General features: G+C 30.5%; 9 protein-coding genes across 9 annotated transcripts, besides 6 other annotated features; 4 read left to right on the top strand and 5 right to left on the bottom strand.

The window, feature by feature from the left end:
• Positions 1–111: 111 nt before the first annotated feature.
• On the bottom strand, positions 112–2,956 carry TVAGG3_0953520 (quinoprotein alcohol dehydrogenase-like family; the record flags this gene model as incomplete). The annotated part of the gene is made up of 1 exon (XM_001581592.2): positions 112–2,799. One exon carries the CDS (start codon positions 2,797–2,799, stop codon positions 112–114), a length of 2,688 nt encoding a protein of 895 aa, XP_001581642.1.
• Positions 2,957–3,791: 835 nt separating this feature from the next.
• Positions 3,792–4,632: a mobile genetic element.
• A 519-nt stretch (positions 4,633–5,151) lies between these two features.
• Positions 5,152–6,123: a mobile genetic element.
• An 844-nt stretch (positions 6,124–6,967) lies between these two features.
• Positions 6,968–7,805: a mobile genetic element.
• Positions 7,806–7,836: 31 nt separating this feature from the next.
• Positions 7,837–9,441: a mobile genetic element.
• An 85-nt stretch (positions 9,442–9,526) lies between these two features.
• Positions 9,527–10,322, top strand: TVAGG3_0953470 (histidine kinase-like ATPase family; the record flags this gene model as incomplete). Its single annotated transcript, XM_001581591.1, has 1 exon — positions 9,527–10,165. The coding sequence occupies one exon, from the start codon at positions 9,527–9,529 to the stop codon at positions 10,163–10,165; it is 639 nt and encodes a 212-aa protein (XP_001581641.1).
• A 2,685-nt stretch (positions 10,323–13,007) lies between these two features.
• Positions 13,008–13,120: a mobile genetic element.
• Positions 13,121–13,609: 489 nt separating this feature from the next.
• Positions 13,610–14,188, bottom strand: TVAGG3_0953450 (PAP2 superfamily; the record flags this gene model as incomplete). The annotated part of the gene is made up of 1 exon (XM_001581590.1): positions 13,610–14,188. One exon carries the CDS (start codon positions 14,186–14,188, stop codon positions 13,610–13,612), a length of 579 nt encoding a protein of 192 aa, XP_001581640.1.
• Positions 14,189–14,465: 277 nt separating this feature from the next.
• Positions 14,466–15,144: a mobile genetic element.
• A 566-nt stretch (positions 15,145–15,710) lies between these two features.
• Positions 15,711–16,252, top strand: TVAGG3_0953430 (uncharacterized protein; the record flags this gene model as incomplete). Its single annotated transcript, XM_001581589.2, has 1 exon — positions 15,714–16,211. The coding sequence occupies one exon, from the start codon at positions 15,714–15,716 to the stop codon at positions 16,209–16,211; it is 498 nt and encodes a 165-aa protein (XP_001581639.1).
• A 693-nt stretch (positions 16,253–16,945) lies between these two features.
• On the top strand, positions 16,946–17,845 carry TVAGG3_0953420 (protein serine/threonine kinase protein; the record flags this gene model as incomplete). Its single annotated transcript, XM_001581588.1, has 1 exon — positions 16,948–17,814. The coding sequence occupies one exon, from the start codon at positions 16,948–16,950 to the stop codon at positions 17,812–17,814; it is 867 nt and encodes a 288-aa protein (XP_001581638.1).
• Positions 17,846–18,210: 365 nt separating this feature from the next.
• Positions 18,211–19,442, bottom strand: TVAGG3_0953410 (uncharacterized protein; the record flags this gene model as incomplete). The annotated part of the gene is made up of 1 exon (XM_001581587.1): positions 18,609–19,442. The coding sequence occupies one exon, from the start codon at positions 19,440–19,442 to the stop codon at positions 18,609–18,611; it is 834 nt and encodes a 277-aa protein (XP_001581637.1).
• A 324-nt stretch (positions 19,443–19,766) lies between these two features.
• On the bottom strand, positions 19,767–22,311 carry TVAGG3_0953400 (pectin lyase-like family; the record flags this gene model as incomplete). The annotated part of the gene is made up of 1 exon (XM_001581586.1): positions 19,846–22,302. One exon carries the CDS (start codon positions 22,300–22,302, stop codon positions 19,846–19,848), a length of 2,457 nt encoding a protein of 818 aa, XP_001581636.1.
• A 406-nt stretch (positions 22,312–22,717) lies between these two features.
• TVAGG3_0953390 (Chain F 40s Ribosomal Protein S5-b) lies at positions 22,718–23,350 on the top strand (the record flags this gene model as incomplete). Its single annotated transcript, XM_001581585.2, has 1 exon — positions 22,740–23,321. The coding sequence occupies one exon, from the start codon at positions 22,740–22,742 to the stop codon at positions 23,319–23,321; it is 582 nt and encodes a 193-aa protein (XP_001581635.1).
• A 254-nt stretch (positions 23,351–23,604) lies between these two features.
• TVAGG3_0953380 (Chain F 40s Ribosomal Protein S5-b) lies at positions 23,605–24,286 on the bottom strand (the record flags this gene model as incomplete). Its single annotated transcript, XM_001581584.2, has 1 exon — positions 23,697–24,278. One exon carries the CDS (start codon positions 24,276–24,278, stop codon positions 23,697–23,699), a length of 582 nt encoding a protein of 193 aa, XP_001581634.1.
• Positions 24,287–24,347: the final 61 nt, after the last annotated feature.

The following is a 24,347-nucleotide window of genomic DNA, read 5'->3' as shown; positions in this document are numbered from 1 at the left end:
TAAAGACTTTTAAAAGCACTTCTCTCTATAAAGGAATTCACAGTTAGTGAAAACATTTAACATTGCAAATATTTACAATATCTAATAAAAAAAACAAATAAAATTTATAAATCAAAATTCTTTCGGAAATGCGGATCTTCCGAATGAAAATAGAGATGAAACATCAGACTCAAGTAAAATTCCCTCTGACACTTTGACTAGTGTTAGTTCTCCGCATATGTGACAGCAAAGAACTTTTTCATTTCCAATGTCAAACATATCAGAAATTGGGGAAACAAATTTGAATTTCTTTCCTAATTTCCCGGTTATATCATATATCTCTAACAAACCAAATCTATCAGCAACAACTGTATAATTGCCAATGACTTTGATTCTAGATCCCAAAAATGGTTTCTTAACTACAAAAACTGTTTCCAAACTCTTTTCAAGAACTTTCATCAAGAAAAATCCATTGTCATTTGTCAAACCAGCAACATAAGATGTATTTGCATCAGTAAAAACAATATCTTTCAGTGGAGATTTAACAGAAAAGATCTTTCTTAATGCTCCTGTCTCTAAAGATATTCCAACAAGTTGATCTGAATGAGAAAATAAAGCTAAAGAAGGAGAAATAGCACAAAAAGAAGTAATTGGCTCTCCAAATGTTTTTGTCAATATTGTTCTGACTTTGAAATCAGAAACATTCTGTGTGAACAGCATAAACCTTGATATTGAAGAATTTCCTTCTGTACAAGCAACCCAAAAATTAATTAGCTTTTCTCCATGTTTCGCTTTCCATTCAACAATTGTTCTAACAATTTCATTTTTCTCTAAGACAGTTATTACTTCTCCTCTTGACCAAAACAAAGATGGTGGTTCTCTTATTGAACATACGAATGCATCTTTAGATCTAGCAGCACAAACTCTGTCAATAAATCCGTTGAAATTAAAAAGAGTTGAACTGTGAAATCCAATTGTTGTATTTGTAAAATGAAATGTGAAAAGAGCTGCTGTTTTATCCTTCTTTGGACTAGAAACAATAGCAATACACTTTCCATTTGATAATACATCAATTGCGAGGAAATCTGGTGGTAAAGATTTGACTTTTTGATCAATAATCGTTGAAAATCTTTTTCCACACTTGCAACATATCAAATTTTCATATCCTGATACAGTTACTGGGATATTTCCAATCTTGAACTTTTCTTTAAGCAAAAGTTTATCATCCATGATATATACAAATCCATCTGAAGCTCCAAAAATAATTGAATTATTTGTTGTCAAAAGTGAAGTTACAAAAACATCATTTTCTAAAGTGCATCCTTCTCTTACATTCAAATCATCATCTGCTATATATATTGTGCCATCAAATAGACTTATTACAACATTCGTGGAGTTATAAGTTGCAATAGAAGAGATTTGGGAAGTAAATTTTCTGTCAGAAACTTTTTCTAAACAATTATTTGTATAAATATAGCAAGAAATGGAATCCTGAGCAGCAAGGAATATAGTTGAGTGATGGAAGCAAGATAGTGTTGACGGATGTTTAATACAATTGACGTATCCATGGTCAAAAACGTAAACATTCTCTTCATTCACTAAGAAAAAGAAAGATAAAGAATTGCAATGAATTCTATCAATAGAAAGATGTTTCATGAAAGAAGGAGTTGCATCTTTGAACTCTTCATTAATAACTACACATTTATCTTCATATACGATAAATGCAAAGCATCCTGACGATGAAGTAATCAATCTTGGAACAACAAAATAATTCATTTCCGATACTTTTTCTATTTCAATGCCATAGTCATAAAAAGCAGAATGAACAGAAGATCCAGAAGCAATTATAAAGTTTCCTTTCCTGTAGCTGGAACATCTGCAGATGACATCTTCGCATTCATCGAGAACTTGAAACTCTCTATCGAATAGTTGTATCTTGTTGGAATCAATTGATACAATGAATCTGTTGAATGTTGGTGAACAAATTGAATTTGCACCATTCAGCGTCATTAAATATTCTAAATTTTCCCCATCAAAACGAATTAAGCAGCCATCTGCAGTAAGGAAGTATGTGTTCACACCTGAACTAACTGCATCTATAATCAGTCCATCGCCTCCTTTCGAAGAGACTTGAAATGGATTGAAAAAATATGATGTTTCTTGAATCAAAATTTTTGAAATTTTGTTTTCGGATAAAACATAAACTGCACTGTGAGAAACGGATGGAATAAGCTTGTATGGAATCTCCAAACTGAGTACTTTCTTATAAACAGTTTTTAACTGGGATTTATCATCGTAGCTGTAAAAACAAACTTCGAAATTATTTGCGCGCTGTAAAACTGCGATACGATTGTTAATAATGCATGCTGATAAGACGCTTTGCACTTGTAATGTATATCTTGTGAAATTTAGGTCGTTTCTATTTCCAATTGATAAAAATGGTAAGGAACTATATAATAAAATTAAAGATTTAGCGCAAGTAACATATGTAAGCTCGTGATCTATATCTTTTTTCTGATTTACTTCGAATTCATGCTGTGAATTTAATCCAAGAAAAGAAAGAACGTTCTTAGAAATGAAACATATTTCTGAATGATCGGAATTTTCGACTATTGATGCAGAAGAAATGGATTTGTTATGAATATATTTTGTAGTTTCGACTAATTGATTGGATTTGACAGAATATAATCGAAATGATGAGTGGCCAACCACAATACAGTCCATAATTGTAGGATGAGTGAAGTTTCCTGTCAGTAAGAACTGTATTGATGAATCTATTTTAATTTGCTTTGCCCAAAGAGGAATAATTTCCTCATTCATACAAAAGCAAAATTAAAAAAGAATGAAAATAATAATCAAATTCACTGAAAATATATGAGACATTAAATTCTATCTAATTATTTGATCTTGATAACTCGAATAAATTCAATATTATTTTTTATCAGCATAATAACTTGAAAAATGACCTAAAACTTTCTACCTCTACATATGTAATTGATACATTAGCACTTGTGTAATCTATGGATGGATAATAAAATAAAGATATATCTTTTTATTATCCTACTGAAGGTCTTGGTTATTAATTAAAATGATCTAATTTAACTAATGTTGAAGATAGATTACAATATTAATTAAAAAAAAATTCATGGTTCCGGTTCCTTATTACAATGAAAGAAATTGCATATTATACAGTTACCATAAGCTGACCAATATCTAAGAAAGGAAATATAATACATAATAAAAATTCGTGTGAAATGTGTTGAATTCCATCGTTTCTCAGTTTTTTGACATCAATTATATATGGATATTTTATCTATATAAATTCCATCGAATATCCAGTAGGTATTTTTTTGGATAATGCGATTTTGCCAATAAAACACCTTATTGGGAGGTAAATTCATGAAATCTCAATATTACCGATGTAGCGGCTGAAAAACGAGAAATATTTTGCAGAAACTCGGACTGAAATTCGTTGAACAAAACGATAGAGAGTTCTTTATTTATTTTAAGTGCATTTTCAGTTCTATTAGCATATAGAATCGATAAATATTTGCCTTATTTATAACTTTTTCCAAGTTCTTCAGAATTTGTTGAGCTTTTGAGAAAATTAGAATATTGAAAGTAAACAAATTTGTATTTAAAGAAATTGAAATAATAATATTTGGTGTTAGCTATAAATATGTTATTATTTGATTGGAATATAAAAATAATTCAAACAATCAGAATTTGAATACTTAATCATTTTGATATAAAAATGACTTATTATTCATGTTTTACGTAATCACAAAAAATATTCAAAATGTTGTAAAAGTGTTATAGACCAAAAATAGATTTTTTCGGTTTTCTCTTCAAATAATTGAAAGAATGATACTATTATAGGTTTATTATATTATATAGCATATAATCATGCTATAGCCGAAAATTATAAGTTTTGAGAAGATTGAATATAACACAAATAAATTTGAATGTAAGTTAAATTGCTTGTTGTTTTTAATAGCTATTTAATGAGAAATCCAATATTGCAAAATTCAAATTGAATGATTGAAAGAACAGAAAAAGTCATTCTTTTCAATTTCGAATATGTTTCATTGTATTTATAATTATATGGCAAATAAGATATTTAAACTTGATTTTTGAAGGAAAATTCACAAAATTGAATAAATTCAAATAATTTTTATTCAAAAATAAACTAGTTATTTGAGTTTCATACTTATTATCTATTCAAACTACAAAGTTTGTAATTTAAAATATTTTGTGAGATCAGATTGAATTAATTCAAGGTTCTTTTCAATTAATATTAATGACCATATTTCGCATTTTCGAACATTCTAGACCAAATATATAAAAATGGGAGACGAATGTTAAATTTGCTAGACATGGGGGAGTTGTTTACCGAGTTTTAGCTCTTATCTCTAACAAAAAATTAATTTTTAAAAAAATGACCGAATACGTTTCACAGCGAGAAAAAAATAAAAGGCAAGATAGAATTTTCTAGACATAAAGAAGTTGTTTACCGAGTTTTAGCTCTTATCTCTAACAAAAAATTAATTTTTAAAAAAATGACCGAATACGTTTCACAGCGAGAAAAAAATAAAAGGCAAGATAGAATTTTCTAGACATAAAGAAGTTGTTTACCGAGTTTTAGCTCTTATCTCTAACAAAAAATTAATTTTTAAAAAAATGACCGAATACGTTTCACAGCGAGAAAAAAATAAAAGGCAAGATAGAATTTTCTAGACATAAAGAAGTTGTCTACCAAGTGTCAGCTGTTACTTCTTCTCAATAATGATATAAAATAAAAATCTTTATTATTTATTTAACCTTTATTGTTTCATTAAACTTCATTTATTTTATATTATAGTTTTATTCTTTTAGCTACTTGTAAAATAATCTAATTTTATATCATCATTTTACCGGATTATTCTTCAGTACATCGATTGTGTATCTAAAATAATATCATTATCCTTATTCTGTTTTTTCCAAAATTCTTTTAAATATCTTTTTTGGTTAGATTACTTTATACTTTTTACTTTTATTTTTTAATTTCAAAAAAAAATTTGGTGATTGTTCTATTCTGTTACAATGTGCATTATCATATTCTAATGAATTATTCATTACATACATTTAAAAAAACTTGTTAAAAATGAAATTAAAAAATTATGTTTATTATTACGCTGTGAATGTGTCAACAGCGGTCATGCCTGTATCTGTATCCCATATTTGCCACAACCTTTCTGTATCTGCATTTGTGTATTTCGGTTTCAGCTGATACATTTGATTTGGCGTGTAATTTGTTCCAGTTAATGGATTAATTGGGAGATCTTCATGCGGTGTGTTATTATTGTACTCCCAAATAAAGGCAGGAATAGCCTGAATGCTTTGGCAGCGCTCCAATGTCGGCCAGAATCTCTCAATCTTCCCATTTTGGTAGGGAGAATGAGAGTCTGTATGCCGCCATTGGACGCCCCAAAGATCAAGTAGATCTTGAAAGGCGCCCCTATTTTCTGAACCGTTGTCGGTCCAGAAACAATAAGGGGCGCCAAATTCAATGAAGGCGGAAGCCGCAACGTTCGCTGTCGTTGCTGCCAGCATATCTGGTATTTGTATACACGCTAGGACTTTGCGGCTAAAATCGTCGATTATGCCATAAATATACTGGCCACGAACACCCCTAAAATAATGAACATCTGCGTGCCAGATAAGATTGGGTGAAAGCGCCCAATATCTTACTGCTGTTTCTGGCCCGGCATGCTCTAATCGCGTCTTGGTGAAATGATTTTCTTTGAAGTATCTGCGTACTTCTCTATAAGATACATCAATTTGTTGTAATTTCAAACGTTTCCATTGTTTTGTTTGACCACAGGGAAAGGCCCAGTGGTCATGTATCACAGCAAGAGCTTTGATTTGGTCGTAGGGATTGACCCTACGACCTTTCTTGCCTTTAGGCAATGGGATATTCTGTAAGCTAAATTGATTTTGTAAAAAAGATTTTGAAACATCTAAATATTTGAAATCATTTGATTGAAGGGTTGGGGCGATGGGAACATAAGTGCAAGCTTCTTTCCATATCATTTTACCTTCTTCAATCTGATTGGAAATACCAATTAGGTAAATTCGATCGACATACCCTTTGTAAGGATTCATTCTAATGAAGTACGTTAACAATCAAAATATTCTATAAGTGTCTAGTATGGAATTCAAAAGAATAAAGAAAATGGTAACGTAAATAAAAGTATTATGAAATAATTTATAATTAAAATGAAAAAAAGAAAAAATAATAAGTAAAGTGACTGGAAATGAAAATTAAAATCAGTGTACAGTTTTATTTTTTCTCGCTGTGAAACGTATTCGGTCATTTTTTTAAAAATTAATTTTTTGTTAGAGATAAGAGCTAAAACTCGGTAAACAACTTCTTTATGTCTAGAAAATTCTATCTTGCCTTTTATTTTTTTCTCGCTGTGAAACGTATTCGGTCATTTTTTTAAAAATTAATTTTTTGTTAGAGATAAGAGCTAAAACTCGGTAAACAACTTCTTTATGTCTAGAAAATTCTATCTTGCCTTTTATTTTTTTCTCGCTGTGAAACGTATTCGGTCATTTTTTTAAAAATTAATTTTTTGTTAGAGATAAGAGCTAAAACTCGGTAAACAACTTCTTTATGTCTAGAAAATTCTATCTTGCCTTTTATTTTTTTCGCTGTGAAACGTATTCGGTCATTTTTTTAAAAATTAATTTTTTGTTAGAGATAAGAGCTAAAACTCGGTAAACAACTTCTTTATGTCTAGAAAATTCTATCTTGCCTTTTATTTTTTTCTCGCTGTGAAACGTATTCGGTCATTTTTTTAAAAATTAATTTTTTGTTAGAGATAAGAGCTAAAACTCGGTAAACAACTTCTTTATGTCTAGAAAATTCTATCTTGCCTTTTATTTTTTTCTCGCTGTGAAACGTATTCGGTCATTTTTTTAAAAATTAATTTTTTGTTAGAGATAAGAGCTAAAACTCGGTAAACAACTTCTTTATGTCTAGAAAATTCTATCTTGCCTTTTATTTTTTTCTCGCTGTGAAACGTATTCGGTCATTTTTTTAAAAATTAATTTTTTGTTAGAGATAAGAGCTAAAACTCGGTAAACAACTTCTTTATGTCTAGAAAATTCTATCTTGCCTTTTATTTTTTTCTCGCTGTGAAACGTATTCGGTCATTTTTTTAAAAATTAATTTTTTGTTAGAGATAAGAGCTAAAACTCGGTAAACAACTCCCCCATGTCTAGCAAATTTAACATTCGTCTCCCATTTTTATATATTTGGTCTAGAATGTTCGAAAATGCGAAATATGGTCATTAATATTAATTGAAAAGAACCTTGAATTAATTCAATCTGATCTCACAAAATATTTTAAATTACAAACTTTGTAGTTTGAATAGATAATAAGTATGAAACTCAAATAACTAGTTTATTTTTGAATAAAAATTATTTGAATTTATTCAATTTTGTGAATTTTCCTTCAAAAATCAAGTTTAAATATCTTATTTGCCATATAATTATAAATACAATGAAACATATTCGAAATTGAAAAGAATGACTTTTTCTGTTCTTTCAATCATTCAATTTGAATTTTGCAATATTGGATTTCTCATTAAATAGCTATTAAAAACAACAAGCAATTTAACTTACATTCAAATTTATTTGTGTTATATTCAATCTTCTCAAAACTTATAATTTTCGGCTATAGCATGATTATATGCTATATAATATAATAAACCTATAATAGTATCATTCTTTCAATTATTTGAAGAGAAAACCGAAAAAATCTATTTTCGGTCTATAACAAAAATGTTGTAAAAGGTTAACAAACGTGCTTTTTATAAAAGGTACATTCACTAGGCGATAACAGTAAAATGGGATGAAAATAGGATAAATAGCATCCCTATATACTGCCTAACAATGTTTATACGTTCCAAAAAAATTTGGCTATAGATTTGGCGAGTTAGAAAACTTCGAAAATTGAGAGGGATTTTTATTTTTGAATTTTTTTTGGAAAGTTAAAATTGCGATTAAAAATCGATTTCCAGGAGAACTAAGCATCTCATCATATATTTAAATCGATAAAAATATTAATTAATAGTTGACTAGTATAACAACGTGAAATTATGGCTGAATCTACAGAAAAAATGAACATATTTGACATTTTTGAAAATTCATACATTAGTTGGTGACAGACTCATAAACTATACTTTAGCTAAGATTGATATATGGTTTCAACAACACATGGTTAAAATCGTAAAAATATTTTAGATTTCAAAAAGATATATATGGTAATATAATGGAACAAAGTCAACAAATAGCATGTTAAATATGTTATAATTAACTTTTTATTAGATCCAATAGTAGATATCGAATGGTTTCCAGCTTTATGGTTAAATATTTTCTTTTCGAGCTTCTCTTTAACTGTTGTATTAAGGTTGTAAATTTTTGATGCTAGAAACTATGGAATCTTCTTTGCTGCTGCATTTTTCTTGAGAGTTCTTGCAATTTCGAATAGATCTGCGCATTGTATGAAATGGAGGCTTTAAAATATCTTGAAAACAGAATAGGACTGCTTTTCCAAAGGAATGCTTACTTGTAAATCAGAGAGTTTCAAAATTGACAGCAAGATTATCATCATATAACTTTCGATTTTGCTGCGAAAAAGGAAGACAAGTAATTAACAAATCATTTACTGTTGTTCATCAAAAGAAGAAAACTTTGATAACAACTAATGATGATAAAATCAAGCTATCTTTTAATATTTTAAATTGATAAAACATTCAAAATATTTGAATGGTTTAAAATATTTTCTTTTAATTTCTATAAGATATTATCATGATTATATAATAAAATTTAAATTTTTATTCAAAAAGGCAATATTTCAAACTTTTAATTTCAAAAATCTTAATTCTGCAATAAGTGTATTTAATTGTAGCAAATTTAATGATCCTTCGTAATGCTTAGCAATTTGGAACTCATAAATTAATGATTTCTTCAAGTAAAATTCTGCATTATTTCAAAAGTCAATAATTCTCTAGTAACTTTTCTTCAAACCCTAACCATTATATTATATTATATGTATAATGGAGAATAATTGCAAAGAAAGATAGCCGAATTTACTGGGTAGTTCTTGTGATGCGAAATAATTGCAAATTCACACCTAGTTTTAACAGCATCAATCTCTTTTTGCTCTCATTTAAATGCATTCGCACACTTTAATTTTGAAATATAAGAGTTTTGGAAATTATCAAATTTATCTGCTCAAATACTATAGATCTTCATAAGTGTTAATAGAATCATTAGCCTTACATATAGTGTTTAATATAATGATGCACATTATACTGGGATTCATTCCTTATTCATCTAGTTATTATAAGATTTACAACCCCATGAAAATTTAAAATTTTGTCAAAAATAGTGAATGTACCTTTTTTATATAATCTGATTAAAATGTTTGTCCCGTTTATTTGCTCTATAATGATTGAATTTTTTTCAATTTACGAGTTTTCTAATTGTTATTTTATGAATTTGCCTCCTCGTATATTACAGAGCCCCAACAGAGTTCGCATAACTCACGTTCTTGTCGAATTGGATAATGTTAGCGCTACACTTGAATCTGTGCAACAAGCATATCGTTATTACAAAGATTTAGAAACAAAAACTTCCCAGGAAATCAAAGAAATCAAGCAAAAAGGGGCTGTAACCTTCGAAATTTTAGATAAAAAGGCAAATAACCTGATGGAGGAAAATGTGCAGCTCAAGAAAAAGGATTCTTCATTACCTGAACTCGAAGTGCTTAATTCTATGTATAAAACGATTTATGCTTATTATAAAAATAATAAACCGAGAAGTGATGATACAATAAAAGATCTTATTGAATTGGGAATAATTCAACACAAAAGTGAATTGCCGAATCTTAATACAAACATATCTAAACTTTTATCTAAGCATAAGTTGCTATGTAGTAATCCAAAAGTTTTCGAATTTGGTGGATTTGTTGTTGATGATGGTTTAACAGTCAAAGATCTAAGAAGGAGAATTAAATACTTAACAGAAAAGTCCAAACTTGAACAAGACCATGCTATAAATATAAAATCTTCGCTTTTTGAAAATGTTTCCAATATTCGAAAAATTATGAGTAATTCCAGTATTCTTGTATAATTACTTTTACTTGTTCTTATTAAATATCATGTTTTCAGCTTATAGATTTAAGTATTTCATATGGTTGTAATGAAAATAACGAATTTTGGATTAACTCTATTAAATTATTTTAAAAATCATGGTTATTTATAAAGAAAATATGTAAAAGATGTTGCATGCTAAGATCAGTCATAATGTAAACCTCTCAATTTTATTGTCGTGGGAAGTATCTCAATTCCTTCAAAAAAATTGAAAAACTATTTAATTTTAAAAATATAATACTTTTAATTAGTTAATTAATTGGAGATATTTTTAAAAAATCACTTTTGATAATACTTTTGAGAACTTTAATTAAAAAAATATATTCAAAAATATCCAGGATATCAAGAGGGAATTGTTCCTTATGAGGTATATAGTTATGATGTATACCTCATAAGGAACAATTTCCTCCTTAAGGATACCCTTACGTGTCAGATTTTTTGCGCATACGAAGAAGTCATGCTAGACATGAGCTATAAACCTGAAATTTTAGCAACATATTTAAAACTTTTTAAACTACAATACACTTTAATATTCAAGAACAAAAATATTCTTTTTAGAAATTACATAATTATTTTATGTGAAATCTATATAAAAACATATTTTGCGAGCGTAACTTTTTTCTTTATAAGCACCTTATATGACTGATAAACTGTGAAGGCACATAATTGTTAATTCATAGAGTTGATATGTTTCCAAAATTGAGAGGAAATTTGAAAATTGAATACCCTTTCAATTCAATTTTCAAAAGATATCAGCTCCTTCAATAATTGAAGGACGATTTTGATCATTTGCTCTTAAAACAAGTATGCCATGGAGAAAAAAGTTACGCTCGCAAATCTGAAATATAACTATCATATAAAAAAATTAAATTTCTAATTTTTTACTCTATAGATATTATTGGCCACTTGTGTAATGCATAAAAGTTTATGTCATATGCATACATTTGGAAGTATGGGAGACGAGGGAAATTACTTCTATGAGGCACTAGGATTTTTAAAAATTTCTCTATCGGACTCACCATTCAATTTCTCGAAAATTAAAAAAAAATCAATAATAGCTAAAATGTATTATGCATAACAAATTTTAATGTTACACGGTATTTTTTGAACTTCATGACATGAATTTTCTTTATATTATTTTTTTTTTTGGATTTTCTATGATTTATGCGATAGGCTGGAACAACATTATAAGTGCAATGATATCATTTATAGAGAAATCTAAAACTTCAGCATTCAGAACTCGCAACCACAAAAATATTCATTTGCTAAGTAAGTAAAGTTGATTAAGTTCGACACTTAGCTTTTATACGTAAAACCAAGTGTGTATTGTTATTTCTTGTTAAATTATTGAGAAAAAAATAAATTGTAAGAGAAACGATACTAATTATTGAAATAATATTGAGGGTAGCTGTAGATTTCTTCATTAACATGCCGGAAATTTGTTAATCTTGGTTTTCTATCATAAAATCTGTCGAAGAATCTAAAAACGGAGATATGAAATAGAGATCATGTAAATCTAGAGTATCCTGTCAGAAAAATAGACTAAGCATGTAACCCTTTTTTGGTCATAAACACTTTTTACTACTTAGTCATACAGATGATCATTAAATTTAAACGAGCACTTTTTGTCAGAATTTATTCTTTTACAAAGACAGAAGATTTTAGTATTATTTAATATTAGTGCTGTAGCAAAATTCAAAAAACGGTGAAAATTCAGTGAATTTGTGAATTCACTTTTTTTTCGACATTTTTCTTGATATATCCATGCACATTAAGAACACAGCTTTGATACGCTTAAAAAAGCATATTTCATATGAAATTGTTAAAGAAATAAACAATTTATATAAAAATTGCACTTATGGGCAGTTTAGATATATAATTTATATATAACATATATACAAATCCATAGACAAAGTGCAATAACTACAATGTTGTAGAAAATTACAGCAGAAATACTGACTTTTTGAAGGATAATAAGAATTCTTCTAAATGTTGTATTTTTATAATTTGATTGATTTTTTTTACTATTTCATTAATCTTTTATGAATAATAATTATTTTTAATATATGTGCTATTAAAATTTCAAATTTTGACTAATATATCTAAGTTATCTGAACGAAACATTTAGAAAATATCATCCTTACATTGAAATAGCAAGTAGAGCATATTAATAGCAAGTTTCTTGGCTTTATATCTATCATCTATTGTTGTTTGATCAAACAAAATTCACTCTATTATATGGTGTCAATTAATTAAAACAATTTTTAATAGTTATTTATTTAGTGCGAATAAGTGCAAACTCATAAATGAATAACTTAATAGTAGAAATGAATTATCTGATATAAATCTCACATTTTGTCCATCAGAAATACTTTAATTGCATACGCATAACTATTAGTAATACGTCTGGAGTGTCAATTAATAACAATCCCACAACAAGTAAAATTCAGATTTTTATTAAACTTATTTTTTCCTAAAAGTTTTCTCAAATTACTATATATACATATGTGGATAAAATAATAGTAATATTGTAAAAAATTAGATAATTTTTTTTATTTGAGAACCTCTCAAAAGTTCATTCAATTTATCAATTGTTTCAGTTTGATGTATATTCATTTCTGGAGCCTAAAACTTTAGCAATCATGACAATATCATATTCTCTTTCTAACTACGCAATGTAAGGGTATCCTTAAAATGAGAAAACTTGTTCGAAATTGTTTATCATTTCGAACAAGTTTTCTCGTTTTTAATAGGAAACTAAAGTCTATGAGGCACTGATTATATATTAGTGCCTCATAGCCTTTAGTTCCTAATAGATAGCTGGGGAACTTTCTCCAAATGATAAGTTATTCAGAGAAAGTTTCCCAGCTATCAAGAGGGAATTGTTCCTTATGAGGTATATAGTTATGATGTATACCTCATAAGGAACAATTCCCTCCTTAAAATCGTAGACATTTTTATACTTATTAATCAACCATTCAAAATCATATTCCTCTGAAAAGTTATTTTATTAAAAATTTAGAATTTTAATAAATATAGAGTTTGAATTTCATACAATACCTATATATTTTCAATAATGGAATTTGAAAACCATTCTCAAAAGTTCTCAGAAAACCTTTTTTTCATTAATTTTAAGAAATCTGAGTATTAAATTAAGTGATAAATTCGTTTGACACTACTTTAATTTTTAAATTCAAAAAATTATATGTGCTTCTTAAAATGACTCAAAAAAATTTTATTATAAAATAATATATAATATTAAAAATCCCACAACATTTTTTACTTTACATAATCGTACTTCCTCGACGATTAATTTCCACTCAATTTCTATCGTTGACCGAACTTAGCATGCAACAAAAGATAAATCTAAGAGATAAATTTTGAAGAAAGAACAAATTTAATTAATATAATGGAGGATTTGGGATTAAACAAGAGAGAGTGAGATGCCTTTCTCAATGGTGTAAAGTGCAAATGTTGAAGATAAGAATACAGTGAAGTAATAGATGGATGCTGGTATTGTAATTGGAACATTTGCAAATAAGTTATAAGCCTCAGGTGGGCAAAGTAAGAAATCAAATAAAAGAGTAGAAATATCGAAAAAGAGCCATGCATGGAGATTATCAAATTTCTTTGGTGTTGCAATCTTTAAATTCTTATCAAAAAGGGCCTGTAAAGGTAAGAAAAGCGCAATAAGCCAGTTGAATATCTCGAATTTATATCCTGCGTAAATTTGAATGAAATAAATTGAAATTCCAATTGAGGCGCCAACAATTGTTTGTAAAACAGAATGGTAACCTTTAGATACTCTCGAAAAACATACAGAGAGCATGGTAATAATTCCGATCAATAAATTCTTTTTTGAAGCGTAACAACCAATCACAGCTCCATATAAAGCATCACCTGATGGCATTCCATAAAGAGTTCCGATTGGGCATCCCTTTTCACAGTCGAAGCATGGCCTTCTTTGTTTGAAAATTAAATATAATCCAACGATAGTGCACATTGGGACGATAATAAGGTGGTGAACCTCATAGAATCGTTCTAAGAGTTGTTCTTTGTATTTAAAATCAGATAGCTTTGTAACCATAATTGCTAATTCAAAAGAAAGTGTGATATTCACAACGTCAAAAGCGCTTCCGATTGTTTTACCTAAATTTACGGCCCATGTTGGAAGTCTGACAAGCCAGCAACAATTCAGAAAATCAGAAGCATTCGAATCTTTGATTTTGTTTGTCATAACTTGGAAATAAAAGTGGCACAATCTAACAATGATCGAGAATGAGTAGGGGTAATTTTAGCTAAAAGTGACACGCATGTAAAAAGTGACACACCCGTGAAGGGTGTGATTACCGATCGGTAATTTCGACAGTTTAGAATTTAAAATTTTTTATGGAACTGTTGCGAGTTTCATAAAGAATTTAAGGAATATAAGCAAAGATTTGAATCAAAATCTTAGACCTAAGCCGCTCGATTCGCTCGCGGCTTCCGCGAATTACAGATCAGCAAAGATTTGAATCAAAATCTTCGAACTAAGCCGATCGCTTCGCTCGCGGCTTTCTTTATTATTTTAAATTTGCATATTTCCATCAAAAGTTCATAAGGTAAAAAATTTCGTTTATTTTTACTAAGAAAAAAAAGGTTTTTGATAATAAATTTATTTTATTTCGAAAAAGTAGCAATAATCGTAAAAGGGTATTGATAGGCTTGCTAAAGTAACTAATTTTAGCTGTCAAATACTTTTGTATTTTGAAGTAAATTAGTATAAATTTGATATTATTTTAACTCCCTTTGAAAACCTCAATTTTCCATACAGAGGGAACGGGAATAGCATCCAATATTCCCTGAGAATGGTTGCGCATTCTCAGTTCCCTCTATATTTCGAACGAAGCTCTCATCGGTCTTTTTTTTAATACTAAACGTTTTTTCCCCTGTCACTTTTAGCTAAAATTTGGGTTTGCCGATCGAGAATGGTTATAGGTTCGGTGATCAGAATTTGTGCCTTTTGGCTTTATGAACTCAATATCTCGTTGTAACATGCAGAAAGCATGATTTGGTTTTGAATCTAATATGAATTTGTTTTTTCTTTGTTGCATGCATGATCTGATTTTAAATAGAAGACATTTCAATCATGTTTTAATAATTTTTGTGCTTGATTTGGAAATTTTGAAAATTTATTTAGATGATGCTTTCGCACTTATGCAACTAAGACAAATATGGTTTTAAAGTATGATTCTTTGTGAACAAGCTTGTATTTCAGACGGTATAAAATTGAAAAATTAATCAATGATAATAATTCAGAAATCCTCTTGTAATTATAAAGCAAAAGTATATGAGTAAAAGTTCACATGGTTTTTTGCTTAGTTAATGGATCACTCAACTCAGAAATGTGAATTTTGTTGGCAAAGCCAGTCTGATCTGTATGAAATTGATGTAATATATTTGTTAGATTCTGAAATTGGTCATGTCTATTGATCTTAATCATCTGACACTATGTAAATTTTTGTCACCTTTTTTGGAATTATCGTCAAATGTTAGGATTACTCATCCATAACGTTGCCTCTTATGTTAAATGCCCAACGGCAGAAGCTCTAACATTCAGTATTCGAGAAGAGTCCACATCTAACGAATGGACATACTTTTATACAACACATAACCTCAACAAAGATACTTTAACATTCCGTCTTTACTCAAACTCTTCATTACAACTTCATGTTGGCAAAGGCCTTGAATGCCCAGATGCTAAAACAGATGCACTTATTAAATTAGCAGATAAGGTAAATCAGAAAACATATAAAGTTGATTCTGATCTCGGTTTAGTTAATTTTGGTGTCTATAACCCAACACAAGGCCAAGTTAGCTTTGTTGTTTCTGTTGAAGGCGAAAATCCAAACAACCACGACAATAACACACATGTTACATTCACAGGAATTTACCTTGCATTATGCATCGTTCTTATAGCCCTCTTCTTTGTTCATTCAATCCTTGCCCGTGATAAAGTTCACTATCAAGTCGAAGTCGAAGAATAAATTTAAATATACGAATAAACTTTACTTTATTTTATTTATAAATTAATAAACTCATTACTTTTCCATCTATGGAAGCAAAATCTAGTGCTTGATTTAATCATATTTTCATTGTTTGATAAGGTCAATTAGATTGACAAAGATAAAACTCCAATTCATGAAGAAAGAATGTGACCACTTTGATATATGGTACATTTAAGTTTAAATAAACTTATTTAGATATCTTTATTAAAGAAATTTATTGATGGAAATATCAGATGAATGCAGAATATATATACCAGCGTTATTATACTATCAGATAACGAAATTATTCATTTCATATTGTCAGTATCAATAAAAGAACATGCTTTCCTTAAATCCTTTTTCCAATTTGATTTAACATTTACTCTTACCCTATAAAAAATATGGATGTCCAAGTGTGGAATTGATAGTTTAGTAAACCCTTATTTCAAGATTATATTATTTGCAATTATTTGATCAGTTAATGATAACTTTATATTTCTTCATTGAGGCGTGTCAATTAATTTATTTTAAAGTTGTTAGTGTATGTTGAATAGTTTTCTAACTGAATATCAATATCAAGCAATATTGAAAGTTATGTCAAAGAAAGAATAGGAAATTTGCTTTGAAATAGCTATATACTCCAATGAGCAATAATATTCCAGGTTGGCAACAAAGTCTATTGAATTTTCTCTCGAATTTTCCAAATGAACAATTAGGATTGTCACTTTTTGAACTAATGACCGAAACTTCAACTAAGCAGCAGCGTTTTACAAAACTCGCACAAGTTCGGTCAAGTCAGCATGACATTGTATGTAGTGTTGGTCTTGACACAGAACTTTGTGTTCAAATATACTGGTACACATGTTTAAATGATAATTTAACCCAAGAAGACCAAACCAAAGCGTTCTATCAGTTATGTGAAGCAAAGAAAATCAACTCTCCATACTTAATGAATATATTAGATGTTTCACAGACCGTAAAACCACCACAATTTATTGTTGTTACAGAAGCCGCAGACTCTCCTTCTTTAGCAACACACATCAGACAGCTTGTTGCTCCACCATCAGATAAAACGATCATTCGTTGGTTTAAATCCTTAGCAACAGCTGTTCAAGCTTTACATAATTCACCAATGAAGATTACACATGGAGAAGTTTCGTTGAATAATGTATATTTCCGTTCCACACCATCAAATCTCAAACTAACATTGCCTATTTCAACTTTATCACTTCGCTCGGTTTCAAATCAAGCTCTTGATATTGATTCATATACAGCTCCAGAGAGATTGAAAGGCACCATTGCTCAGTGCAATGATATTTGGTCTCTTGGTATTTGTTTATTAGAGCTTTTGACTCGTGAGACCGCTTATTCAGAATATCGTACACCAATCGAGTTGTTTGATGCATTAACAGAATATAAATTACCAGAATCACTCAACCTCGTTAAAAACCAGGCTGCTGTCGATTTAATTAAGAAATGCCTTACGCCACCAAGCCAAAGAATACAAATAAACGAGCTTTTAAGCGATTCTATCTTCAATGAAACTTCTTCAACAGCTGCTACTTCATCCGCCAAGGACGTTTCACAAATCATCTTTGTATAAAAAATTTTATTACAAACAATTTGTTTCGAAATTTAATATTTTTGTTTTTAAATATATGAGTGTTAACTCAATATTAACAATGTTTACCCCATCGGATTGTTGATGTATGTTCTCAAAAATTCTTTCAAGAGAATCATAATTTGCGAAGTTATGCAGCTTAAAGATAGTCCATACTTTTAAGGAACTTATTCAAAGCAAGTGATTCCTTCTCGAAAAATGAGTTAGTCTTGAAGAACTTTAATTTCTTCATTATTTTCTCTAGTATAATTTTGAAAGTCTATCTTTGCTTTATTAAGCGTGCGCTTACCATATTCTGACTTAATCTCATATAATATCTTTGATAACTTTTTTCCAACCAAAATATTAACTTTTTACTTTAGAATATTGGGATACAAAACTTAGGAGTCAAAAAAATTGATTATTGAAATCTTTTAATCATTGGTTAGCGTATGTTCTATTAATTGAAAGGTAGCCTCTATTTTCGAGGAATTCTTTCAGAGTAGGTGATTTCTTCTCGATGAATGCATTTACCTTCTTGAAGATTGCTTTCGGTTTCGGTGAGCTGGCAATGAACTCTGAAAGTAAAATTGACAATCGCCTAGAATCTTGTTTTAAGTATTAATTATCTATGAGCACCAGATAGCATTTGGTGCGATAAATCTTTTCTCCTTGCCTTATGTGTATATCATTCATTTACGTTCCTCGAATCAGAATTTCGAACTGAAAAGAAGTCATGGTTAACTAATAATAACAAACAATTTTTTATTATGAAATAAATTTCAAAACAAGAAATTTCATTGTTCCATGTTACTAGAAGCTTTGATTTCGGCTAAATAATTCGATAACAGCAATGAAACTCTATTTAATTGAGAAGATGAAATCTGTAAGTCATTTTCTAAATCTTCTCTAAGGTTTTGTAGATTTTTTACATCTTTTTCTGTTGAGGTTTTTTCTTCTTGAATTAATTTAAGTCTTTTTTCTGCATTTGCAAATTTTTGTCTGTTATCTCGATTAGTTAAGCTGCTTTCTTGCGAAATTTGGCTCATTGTTTCTTCTAGATTCTTAATAGAGTCCTTTTTTGCTCCAATAATGCTCTTAATAACATTAAATGAGTATTTTCTTTTTTCTAATTTAATATATGCCTGTTCATAAGAATTTTTTGCCTCCTCGTATTCATTTTGTGCAATTTCTATTTTAGAATTTGTTGTTTCGATATCATTTTGTAATTTTGAACAATCTTGCTTTAATTGTTCAATTTCATTGATATAACTTTGTGCATTTGATTGATCATTTGTAATACTATCTTTGTAATACTGTATAGTTGCTTTAGAAGCGTTTAATTTGTTTCTATTTTCGATTTCTTGTTTTTCACATTTTTTATTAAGTTGATCTAAAGTTGAAGTTAAATTTGCAAGTTCTGTAATCTTGGTATTCATTTGGTTTTGAAGAACTGTATTTTTAGAACTCAATTTTGCATTTGCAATATTATTTTTGATTGCTTGGAACTTTTTCAAAGTATTTTCGTCATATGTCTCTTTCTCGCGTTTTTTCTCTGCGATTTTTCTTTTGAGTTCTCTCTGCTTTGCTCGAGCTTCTAAAAGACGTCCATTTGCTTCTTGCAACGACATGAATTTTAATGAATACTAAAGAAATGCCTGTTAAAAACTGATATTATAATAATAGAATGAAAGAAGCAAAATCATTTCAATCATGAAAATCAAAGAAAAATTAAATATCACTAAAAAAATTATGTTTTCATAGTTAAATTGTGTTGAAAACATATTTTTGCATATTTTATGCCTCATCTGTAAATTAAAAATAACATAAATTCATCAATATTAATCATAAAAGTAATTTTTTAATATCATTTTTTAAATTTTAGAAAAATTTTAGAAAAATCAGAACTTAAATTATAAGGAATAAAGAGCCAATATATACATAATCATTGCAAAAAAACTATTTGCAAATGAAATATGTAAAAATAAAACAGAATACAAAACAATTTATTATAAAAAATTAAACAAAATAAAATCATTCACGATTTATATTCATCAGACCATTGTTTGTAAATTGGATTTCTCCTATAATTGCTTTCGCCTTCTGTGCAACAACGATTCCAGCGCATTGATGGTCTTGTACAACACTTCTCTGCATCTTTATTGTTCCATCGTAGATGCATACTCCTACTTCTCCATTTTTCTCTATACTTCCGCCTTCAACTTCGACCAAAGCTTGTGGAGAATACAAAACAAAGCCGCAAATCGAATTTGAAATGAAAGCAGATGTAACTATTGCTGCAGAAGAAGCACATGCAAGAGCAACACCCATATTCTGGTTCAAACTGCAAGATTGTAAATAAATTGTAGATCCAGAGATTGAGTGAATTCCAAGTGGTCCTTTAGCACCTGCAAATTTTGTGAATTGTGCTTTCAGCGATGCATTGTCTCTTACTTCTGCGTGGAGATTATTATTTTCAAATAAAGTGTTTTTGATCGTAACTTGCGAAGAATCCGAAGCTATAAGAGCAATACCATTCTCTGATAAAGTCGTGTTATCAAAAACAAGCTTTGAATTGCGACCTTCTATTTGAACAGCGACATCTTTATGATTTTCAACGTGGCAGCCATTCAAAGTTAACAAGCTATGCCTAACTATCGAACACGCATAGCCATTGGTCTGTTTGAAAATTGTTTCTTCAGCAATCGAAGAAGATTTCGACTCAAGTGACAAACTTGAGACTCCATTCTTCAAGAACTCGATTTTCTTCATATTCATGGTGCTGCCATGTCTAAGACAGCATCCACCCATAGCATTTCCAGATATTTTTCCTATCTCAAATTTTATATTTGATTTTGAGGACTCAATACCCGAAAAAAAGTTACCAGATATATCAGTATTTGATATATTGACATTTGTACTCTCTTGCAACAAGATCCCACACTCATGATTTTTCTTAATATTGCATTTTTCAATTTTTACCTCTCCTGAGCAACAAAGAAGCTGAATCCCACTTAATCTCGATGAATTGAAGCTGCAGGAGCTTATCGTCACGTTAGAATTCAGCTTTGATCCCAAAAAACAAAGACCAATTTGGCAGTCTTTGAATTTCGAACATTTCACATTCAAATTTGAAATTTCTGAAAGATTTGAGATTATTCCGTATTTTGAGATATGTGAGAATGATGAATCATCAATTATAGCTTGTGTGGCATGCGATAATGAGATTGCGGTCCCTTTTATATTCGAAAAATTTATTTGATTCAATTCAATTTTCGAATTTTCAGCAGCAAGGATCGCTATTGGGCCTGTTTTAGAATATTTATCACCTGAGCTATGCAGGGAAGCATTACATTGGATGATTACGGACGCAATCCCTCCGCAATGCTCAATTGAATTATTTCTCATTGTACAACCAACTCCGTCGTTAAGAATTACAGCAGGACCATAACAATCTGCCAATTTACACCCTATAATTTTGGGAGTTGATAGAAGAGAAGCAGAAATACAAGATTGACCGCATTCTGTGATGGAAGTTTGAATAATAATGGAGCAGAGGCATGCAGCAGTGATGTTTATGCCATGTAAGGCACATGATTGTATTTTGCAGCCATCAATTATAAATCTGGAAGAATTATTTGATGAAATTCCATTTTTTCCTCCATTTAGAATACTGCAATTATTAAATTTTGCAACGGAAGCTCCTGATAGGAGTATTCCATCATCAGTTGTATCATGAATTGTTGTATTTTGTGATTCTATGATTCCATCTTGACTAAAGATGCCAATTGACTTGGATGTAATATCACAATTGACTATAGATGCATACATTTCGGGTAAAATTGTAATACTTGGTTGTTCGTTGGAAATTAGTTTGCAATTTTCAATTAAAACTGATCCATATTCGACAGTAATGGCAGAATTATCATTTGAGGATATAGTAATGCCTGATAATGATATATTTGGTCCCTTTATTATAATAGTACTCTTATTTTTACCTGGCTGAGATCGGATTTCCGTTTTGCCATTGGAAACTAAGTTAATTCGTTTCTTAAGTACGATATTTTCTTCATATATCCCATCAGGGATAAGAAGAGCGGCACCGTCGGGCGCACTTTTTATAAAATCTGTTAATTTAAACTTTGTAGAAGTATTCGGTGTAATTGGATGAGATTTTGATATGCTAATAATCGGTATTTCTAAATCATTGACCATATCACCGGGCGGATTTTTTCGACGATCATTATAATTTTGTGAATGTGGAAGCAATTCGAATGAAACACTAGTGCCCAGCGTCGGTTCATACAATTTGCTTTTCGGTGCTATTGCCTTTTTACTTCCTTTAGATGAAGCTGAGGAATTATCATCGATATATGCTTCTAACACTGGCGCTGCAGAAGGTGTAAGATCAATATGGCTTGATAGGACGGGAGCGAAGCGTTTTATTACGGGTAGTTTCTTTTTCTGCTTCTCCCCCGCCGGAGAAAACATCAATAAAACTTTGAAATTTAGATGAAAAAGTGCCATTTTTATATTTTATATTGAACTATGCCTTTGGTATTACATTATAGGCGATGATTTATTGCTATTGAGATGATTTTTCTATCAGCGAATGCAGAAGCACATATCAAGAGTTTGGTCATCATGAATGAATAAAGTTTAAGATATAATCTATGTGCCTGACCTTTTTGTTATTCAAAATATTATTGTTGTATGTGATTTCAGCATTTTCAAATGTTTATTATTTGATCAAGCGATTATTTAATCAAGAGATTTTTGTTTGAGGAATGAAAATTTTAGAAATTTATATTTGATAAATGATTAATATTTTGATTTTTATTTATATATTCGAAGGCAAAATCAACAAAAACACATTATTTTAGGCTAAAAAGTGTCGATGTCAAAACCGTCTGGTCCGGCCTTTTCGAATGCAAGACGTAAAGCTCTTTGGAAAGTATTCCTACGACGACGTCGACTTCAGCCAGCTTGACCCAGCCCTCGTTGACTACATCTCAGTCCACGAGAAGCAGCATGTTATGGTTCCACACACAGCTGGTCGCTATGTTCACAAGCGCTTCCAGAAAGTTTCATGCCCACTTGTTGAGCGTCTTTGCAACCACCTCATGTCACGTGGCCGCAACACCGGCAAGAAGCTCCTTGCTATCCGCATTGTTGAGCACGCTTTTGATATCATTGCTCTCTCTACAGGCCAGAACCCAATTGTCACATTTGTCAAGGGTGTTCAGTACTGCGGTGCTCGCGAAGACTCCACACGTATTGGTGTTGGTGGTACAGTCCGTCGCCAAGCATGCGATGTCTCTCCACTCCGCCGCATTGATCAGGCTCTCTCCTTGATCACAGAAGGTGTTCGTAAGGCAGCCTTCCGCTCCTCCCGCAACATTGCCGAGTGCCTTGCCGACGAGCTCATTGCCGCCTCAAACAACGACCAGACATCATACGCCTGCCGCAAGAAAGACGAACTTGAGCGCATTGCCAAGTCCAACCGTTAAAATTGCTTTTTATATATTTATAAATTTATTTATATTAAACGTTTTTGTACTTTTTCCTTCTATTTTAATGTATATCAACCTCGTTACCATCAATAGTGTTTTCTCAAATACTGAATTTAAATTGATTGATATTGGATTCTTTCACAATGATACAAAAATATGATATCTCATTCTATAATAAGTTTCTTATTTCTCTTATTCAACTAAATAGATAGATAAACTTAAATAAGATTTTTTTCATAAAATTATTAAATAATTGAGAAATATTATCATAAGAGAAATTCGAAAGATGTTTGTAAATTTAAAGGATATATTCGTCGAGAATTTGAACAAATCAAATTTTTGTAGTTTATGTATTTTATATAAAAAGAAACTTTAACGGTTGGACTTGGCAATGCGCTCAAGTTCGTCTTTCTTGCGGCAGGCGTATGATGTCTGGTCGTTGTTTGAGGCGGCAATGAGCTCGTCGGCAAGGCACTCGGCAATGTTGCGGGAGGAGCGGAAGGCTGCCTTACGAACACCTTCTGTGATCAAGGAGAGAGCCTGATCAATGCGGCGGAGTGGAGAGACATCGCATGCTTGGCGACGGACTGTACCACCAACACCAATACGTGTGGAGTCTTCGCGAGCACCGCAGTACTGAACACCCTTGACAAATGTGACAATTGGGTTCTGGCCTGTAGAGAGAGCAATGATATCAAAAGCGTGCTCAACAATGCGGATAGCAAGGAGCTTCTTGCCGGTGTTGCGGCCACGTGACATGAGGTGGTTGCAAAGACGCTCAACAAGTGGGCATGAAACTTTCTGGAAGCGCTTGTGAACATAGCGACCAGCTGTGTGTGGAACCATAACATGCTGCTTCTCGTGGACTGAGATGTAGTCAACGAGGGCTGGGTCAAGCTGGCTGAAGTCGACGTCGTCGTAGGAATACTTTCCAAAGAGCTTTACGTCTTGCATTCGAAAAGGCCGGACCAGACGGTTTTGACATCGACACTTTTTAGCCTAAAATAATGTGTTTTTGTTGAT

This window comes from Trichomonas vaginalis, chromosome I (genome assembly GCF_026262505.1).
Source record: "Trichomonas vaginalis G3 chromosome I, whole genome shotgun sequence".
Lineage (NCBI taxonomy): Eukaryota > Parabasalia > Trichomonadida > Trichomonadidae > Trichomonas > Trichomonas vaginalis.
Note: the sequence above shows the minus strand (reverse complement) of the source record. Positions and strands in the feature narration are given on the sequence as shown.